Source organism: Anomalospiza imberbis, chromosome 3 (genome assembly GCF_031753505.1).
Source record: "Anomalospiza imberbis isolate Cuckoo-Finch-1a 21T00152 chromosome 3, ASM3175350v1, whole genome shotgun sequence".
NCBI lineage: Eukaryota > Metazoa > Chordata > Aves > Passeriformes > Viduidae > Anomalospiza > Anomalospiza imberbis.
The window spans coordinates 73453452-73460280 of record NC_089683.1 but is presented as its reverse complement, the minus strand read 5'-3'; the positions used below and the strand labels follow the sequence as shown (position 1 = coordinate 73460280).

Sequence of the window (6829 nt, the reverse complement as noted above, 5' to 3'; positions counted from 1 at the left end):
TCGGAGGAGCCGCCACGAGCGCGCTCGCCCCTGCGACGGAGGGAGGGCGCGTGCGGCCGCTCCCCGCCGCTGCGCGGTCGCGCCGAGCCCGCTGCGCGCCGGGCCGCGCCGCCTCCCGGTGCCGGTCCCGCCGGTACGCGCGGGCGGAGCTGAAGCGCAGCCCTCCCTTCCCGCCACGGGAACGACCCTCGTCCCGGGGACCGGGACGGCGCGCGCGCCCGCCCGCCCGCGGGCGCGCGCGGCCCCGTGCCGGCGAACAAAGCGCACGGCCGCGCCCCAGCCCCGGCACCGCCCCCGGCCAGGGACTCCCCTGGCCCCGCGTGTGCGCCCACCCGCAGCCCGGGCTGCTCACCGCCCCTCGAGGCTTGCCCGGCCGCGGCTCCAGAGGCGCTCAGACCCAAGCTGGCCACGGGGCGTTGGGAAGCACCGCCGCCCCGTCCGCGTTTGTTTTCAGCTCCCAACAATAGAACGGACGTGGCAAAGGCACCAGCGCTAGATTTCCACGCACGGCATATCCAAAAGCTGATGTCTACGCACTTCACAGATCTGCGAGTCTGCGAATCTGCTGCCCTTGCTTGTTACGGACTAATTCTCAATAGCCTTGCGATTGGTCCCATCATCCTACTGCCACTGCCACCAGAAGCCCCTAGACCAAAGTGACCTAACTCGCTCAATTCAGTATTTGTCCACCAACCAGACCCTAGGCAATACTTAACCAAAGGTTAAGACCCAGGGAACCTAATAACTTATCTTACACTTCATTCAAGGCAAACGGCTAGAAATTTGCAAAAGTTTCTAGGACTGCAAAACACAGCTTCCCTCCCAGCCAAGTTTCTAGGCAGACTAGCATTTTATCAGATACCAACTTCAGTATCACCAATGAAAAATGAACACTGCTTTTTCTTACAAAACGCATGCTTTTAAGAAAACTGATACCTGCAACTGCTTATAAGCATTGGTGAACAGTCCTAGGCACTCAGCAGACAAGCAACATTAAGAATTTTGCAATGTTTGGCCTTACACCAGCTGCTCCCACTTCCACAACACAGCATTACAACAAGATGAAGCCCATATGTACTCAACCATAAACATTTCCAAAGCAGTTTTGTTTGTTTTTTTTTTAACAGAGCAAAACCGAGCAAAATAATCTCAACTATATGTCAGTTTTAATGTGCCAACAGCAACAGGACAAAAATGAATACCAAAATAATGGTGTTTTGAAATTTTTCAAATATACCGTGTATTGTGATGCACAAATGCAGCTGTGATTTCAGTTTTAGTCGTAATAACAAGCCATTACCAAAGCCAGTGCAATAAATGTATCAGTTTCACATTTAGCTGAAACCCAAGTGTCTCTCTCAGCATCCCAGAGGCATCTGCTGGCAACCTAAAGGCATAAAAGAGAAAAAGTTACAAGTGAACCTATATTCAGCAGTTTTACTCTTTATTTTTAAAGAACACCCAGCACTATCTACATGCTATTTAATCGTATTAAGAGAGTTACAACTATTAACAACGCAAAAGTAAAATAAAATTAACAATTCCTATTCAATGTTAAATACATGTTCTTGCTTCACAGTAAAGCTCCCACACAGATCCAAAAATCTCAGCATCAAACCCCCAATTCTCTTGTGTTCACTTGTTACCATTTAACACACAGTAAGACCACCCCTTCAAAAGCAATTGAATGTCAGTGTGAATAGACATCAGTTTTGGGAACACATAAAACCAAGAGATCCAAGTACACTGGACAAAGAAAAATAAAATTCACTGAACTCATGGAATTGTACTGGACAGCAGGCAGTGGAAACAGGGTGACAGGAAAGTGCAGTTGGCACTGTTTACCACTTACTGAACATATGAAAACAACCTTCAGAGATTTAGGCAAAATCACAGCAGCACCTTGAATTGTCCCCTGGGATACTATTCCCCATAAAGGAGGTAAAAGCTTCAGGACCACCTCAAGTTAAGCTGCTGAAAGTGAAAGAACACCTAGGAGATAACACACTGTTCTAAAAGTCGTTTTTAATTTTCAAAAGGTGTAACAAATAATATGTTTGCTTACAATCATTGCCTGATTTGCCTTTTCCACAATTAGCACGGATACCACATACTTATAACGGTCATAGTCCAATTCCTTCACAGCATTTAATATTTCTTCTGAGATTGAAGCACACAAGAAGGGACTAGAAGCTCCATCATATGTGGCTTCTTGTAGTTTATTCTATCAAAAACAATTTTGAAAGATCTTAGTTTTCATCCTAGTAGTCTTTTGCAGAAAACACCCTTTGCAGTCATTTTCATTACAAGAACATGAGAAGAACTAATGAATTGAATAGTCAGTACAGATGATGGTCTCAAACAGCAAAGGATGAACCATTTTTACTCTGAAGTGTTTTATCTGTTTTTTTAAAGGTGACACATATGCCCAACCAGTCTGCATTTAACAATCAGGAGTGTACTCTTCTCCATTATTTGAGCTCAGTTCACTGGAAAATAGTGCTACAAATATCTGTTCCAAATACCCAAGATATGTCTTCCAGAGAGCAGAGTTAAAAAGATCTGGTAATAACTGTTCAAAATACCACTAACAGCTTTGGATTATCTCAAGAAATTGTTTTCTTTCATTTTGGCTTAATTTGTGTACGTAGCAGTCTGACTGTCAAGGATACCAAGTAATTTTATGCAGGTCCTGTGATATTAGCAGAATTAATAGAAATCCACAAATTTGATGTCATGATCTTTTGCTACCTGGATATTTTGTGGATTATGGTACTTTGAACTGTGCTGTAGCTCAATTTGACTTAAAAAAAACGCAGGAGTTTATGAAGCTTCAGCTCCACCCAAAAACAGCACATGTTCAGCAGTGACCTTGCAGAGGCCCTTCTGCACTTTACAAAACCAAGTACATTCATATTACATTCATGTGCCAAAACTCAAAAGAGATTTAAGTTTATGCAATATTCACTGTTCTGTAAATACTCCTGCAAGACAAGCTGCTTTTGCAATGAGACAATTAATTTAAATAATACTATACCATTAGTATCGCTTGAGCTTTGTCTCTAACTAAACCATCCTGAACTTTAGTACGTGGCTCCAGTCTGTACATGTTATGGCTTTTTGGCTTTGCCTTTCCTTCTGTTGGAGCCATGCCTGAAGCATCCTGAGATGGTTTTTTTCTTTTTGACTGTACAAAATAATAAGAAAAAAATCCACATGTCAATATTTTAGAATTTAAAAACATTAAATAATACTTTATGGTGTATAGCTAAGAAAAAAAAAAAAAAAACAAAAAAAAACCCCACAACAATTAGTCTAGGAATATGTTAACAAAAACCACAGGAAGCTAGAAGCTGGTTATCGTCTTCTAGCTGTTTTAACACTACTGTTTTGCCCAAAATAGGAGAAGTGGTTGACTTCCACTCAATTTTAAATTCTTTTCAGCAAAATCCAACTGAACTTTGCATTTAAACTCGTCGATCAGATACACCATATTACTACCCTGAATCCACTCCCTTTTCCAAGGAAAAATACACAGATATTAACGTACCCATGCAAGACTGTTAGCCACAAGTTCAAGCTTCTCATTCAAATGGCCTATATAATACCCAAAATACCGACTTGGTTCATTTACTACTTCATTTTGCTTGTCCTTATTCCTTGTTACTAAAATAGTAGCTTATGTAATGATGATTTAATTTGCTCATTAAAAAAAAAATAAAGGAAAATGTAAGCTCCAATATGCAAAGCTTTGTAATTTTGCTTGGAACTTAAACCCAGATCTCTGAAGATCACATTTTCTCCCCATCCAGCTGTGTAATCTATCTCTTCAACACACATAACAAAACTTGTGCCTCTGTGGATGCAAGAAACAAGTCTGATGTTGCAAAAAAAATGTCACCTGCTGTCCACCAAGGTGGCTTAAAATAGAACTGTAAAACAGTAACAAGGACAGAGACGGAAAAGCACAAGGAACCAATGAGATCCTAACAAATGCCACAGACAATGGTCTTCCATACCAGCTACTTCCTAACAAATCACTTCCAAGTTTCACCGACTCTTCAGTCTCAGCTCCACTTCCTGACTACTGCTAGAACCTAACATTGAGAGACAATCATCAGTTCCTTTCCAGGAGAGCAGAAAAGAATTCAAAGGTGAAATAACATCACAATGCAAGGCTTATGCTAAGAAGTACAGAAAAAAAGTCACCTATGGATAATATAAAAGTCTAATGATAATTATTTTAGATGTGCTACTCAGGGGCTCACAGCTCTTTCCATCTGAGGAGTTTTAAGAATCAGGAAAGAAATGCAGTTTCTTCTCTATGAAATCACTTGCACATTCGTTCTGTCAACACAGTGTACATTACCCAAAAGTGTCCTCTAGTTCCTTAATAACAGTGATGTTGGCAGCCTTAGTGCAAATTGCCTGCTGGTGTTTGTTGAACTCTGAATAGCACTTACTCTAAATCACAAGCACCAAGCACATTTGCACTTAGCCTGTGGACACTCATTATCTACTAACTGAAAACTCAGATCTCAAAAGACTACTGCCCTGACATGCTCATCACACGTCACCTAACAGAAGAAAACATGCAGGTGAGGTCTTCAAATGAGCATCCCCATCCATGTGAGTAGCAATGAACTTGTGAAAAAAGGTGCAGTCCAAACAGTGATTCTTTGCTGACATGGTTCAGCTTGAGCCACACTACCTTCAACCTCTTACATTAATGATGGAAAAAAATTCATGTCTATAGCACACAAATTCTAACAATGGTAATACTTAAAAGTTTACCTGCTATTATTAGTGACAGGAGTTTTCATAATCACTTGCAAGAAGTCATTGCATTTAAGGCAACCAAAAACCTTGATTTCGCTATAGACATGGCTAGTAAATAAACCTACTTCTGTATATCACTGTATAAAATCCACAATAAACCCCCAAGTTTTAGCACAATGTTGCAATTACGTTTCTGTAAAATATTTGCACCTTCTGTGAATAAAACTCTTAGAAGTTCAATAACTGACTGCATTTGAGCACTTGACCAAAAAACGCTTGTTCTTAGGCTACTCAACTCGAGTACATTGGCTTAACTTTGGACATACGAAAGGAAGTATGCCAAGAGGAAAAAAAAAAAAAAGCTTTTGCTATTTAAATGAATTTCTATTTGTTAGTAAGTCCATTTTAACAACCAATAGGTTTTAATTGTTAAAACAAAAAAAAAAACAAAACCAAAAAAAAAAAAAAAACCAAAAAAAAAAAAAAAAAACAAAACCAAAAAACAACAAAAAAAAAGAGCTCCTGTTTATTCCTTCAGAAGAGGGCACGGCTTCTAGTTTAGAGCAGCACCCCGAGCTGGAGAGACTGCCCCACCAAAGGCAGGACGCCCCTTCTCGTTACCATCACAGCAGCTCGGCCTCCCAGTGCCTGAGCCAGCACGCCAGCTGCAGGGCACGAGCGGACATCACACCTGACCAAGCACAAAAAGCACGAGCTAGCCCAAACCGGGCGCTAACCAAGAGGGAACTGTACTCCTGATACCAATTTTCACAAAATCACACGCACCTTTTAACCCACGGGCTCCACGCCCCATCATTCCCTCCCAGCTGAAGCGCCGCCGGCCCGGAGCGGCACCCCCGCCTCAGTCGGGCATCACATGCCCCCGCGCCGGGGCCGCTGCCCCCGCTCCCGGCAGTGCCCCAACCCCGGCCAGCTCAGCCCCCCGGACCCGGCCCTCGCCCTGGCGGCCGCTCACCGTGTCTTTATCCTGGCGCTTTTTCCCTCCCTCCATGGCTGTGGCGGCAGTCCCGCTGGGCGGCGTGCGGCGGCCCGGGCCCTGCCCGGGAGCCGGCCGTGACGCGGCGCGCGCGGGCAGCGGTAACGGAGACGGCGGCGGCCATGGCGGGAGCGGCGGCGCTGGGCCGGGCCCCGGGAGAGGGCCGGCGCTGCGGCCTGCGGGCGGCGCGGCGGGAAGGGGAGGGGAGGGGAGAGCCCTGCCCCGCTTCGGCCGGTGCCAGCCCGGGCTTGGTGAACTGCTCTCCCTGCGAAGGTCGCCGCCCTGCCCCGTGCCTGGCCCGCTTTACATAGATGATAGTAGTAAAGGGTGGCAGTGTAGGATTTGCTCTGGCCTTCTGTCCCCGACAGTGAAACGGCGAACGGGAAGGGGAAGAGACACAAATTAAGATGGCTTGAATGATATATCCTAAGGTATGGTCTTAGGAACATTGTAGATGTTTAAATTTCTTTTTCTTTAAATAGCAGGTAGGTACTCCATATGGCAGCTAACAGCGGTTTCCGATGGGAACTGTTACCCTTGCTTAGTCCTGACAGCTATATAAATATTTCTTATCTCCTTGAAGCCATGAATTTAGAAATTACATATGAGGTCAATTCTGTCACCCAATTAGAGAGAGAGGAAAAATATTTTTAATTTAACGTTAATGGCATATTTTAAATTATTATTAGTTGTGGTACTTCATTATCAATTTCCTGTCTGTCTAATGAGTGAAGAAGTGTGACTCTTTTAACTAAATCCGAAGCATTTTCCTGCTTGTTAACATGGGCAGTTTTATCTGTGCAATTTTTAAAATTTAAATGTGTGCTTTTGAATCAGTCCATTTTTCTGTTTAGGCTAATGTGAAAATAGCATGAATGCTTAAATTGCAGTAACATTGCTACGGAATTAACATATTCTTTCCCTGCCTCCCTCCAAGGATTTTGCTGGTTGTAAGGACTGACACTCTTGGTTTACTTGAAGTAGCATCAGTTTCTCTGCAAGCTCAGCGATTAGGCAGAACATTTATATATAAACTGGGATATTTTCCTTCAG

The 6829-nt window shown here is 43.6% G+C and overlaps 1 protein-coding gene across 1 annotated transcript; it reads right to left on the bottom strand.

The window, feature by feature from the left end:
* Positions 1 to 1213: 1213 nt before the first annotated feature.
* Positions 1214 to 5887, bottom strand: DYNLT2 (dynein light chain Tctex-type 2). The gene is made up of 4 exons (XM_068185135.1): positions 5756 to 5887; positions 3038 to 3187; positions 2066 to 2224; positions 1214 to 1387 (listed from the first exon to the last, which is right to left on the bottom strand). Exons 1-4 carry the CDS (start codon positions 5789 to 5791, stop codon positions 1277 to 1279), a joined length of 456 nt encoding a protein of 151 aa, XP_068041236.1. The 5' UTR covers positions 5792 to 5887; the 3' UTR covers positions 1214 to 1276.
* Positions 5888 to 6829: the final 942 nt, after the last annotated feature.

What these genes read in the sequence shown, in the direction of transcription:
- DYNLT2 (XM_068185135.1), bottom strand. Translation starts at nt 5,791, where the DNA reads ATGGAGGGAGGGAAAAAGCGCCAGGATAAAGACACG. An exon ending in AGCGCCAGGATAAAGACACG is followed by an intron (nt 3,188 to 5,755) that starts GTGAGCGGCCGC and finishes TATTTTGTACAG; the next exon opens with TCAAAAAGAAAAAAACCATC. An exon ending in AAGCTCAAGCGATACTAATG is followed by an intron (nt 2,225 to 3,037) that starts GTATAGTATTAT and finishes TGTTTTTGATAG; the next exon opens with AATAAACTACAAGAAGCCAC.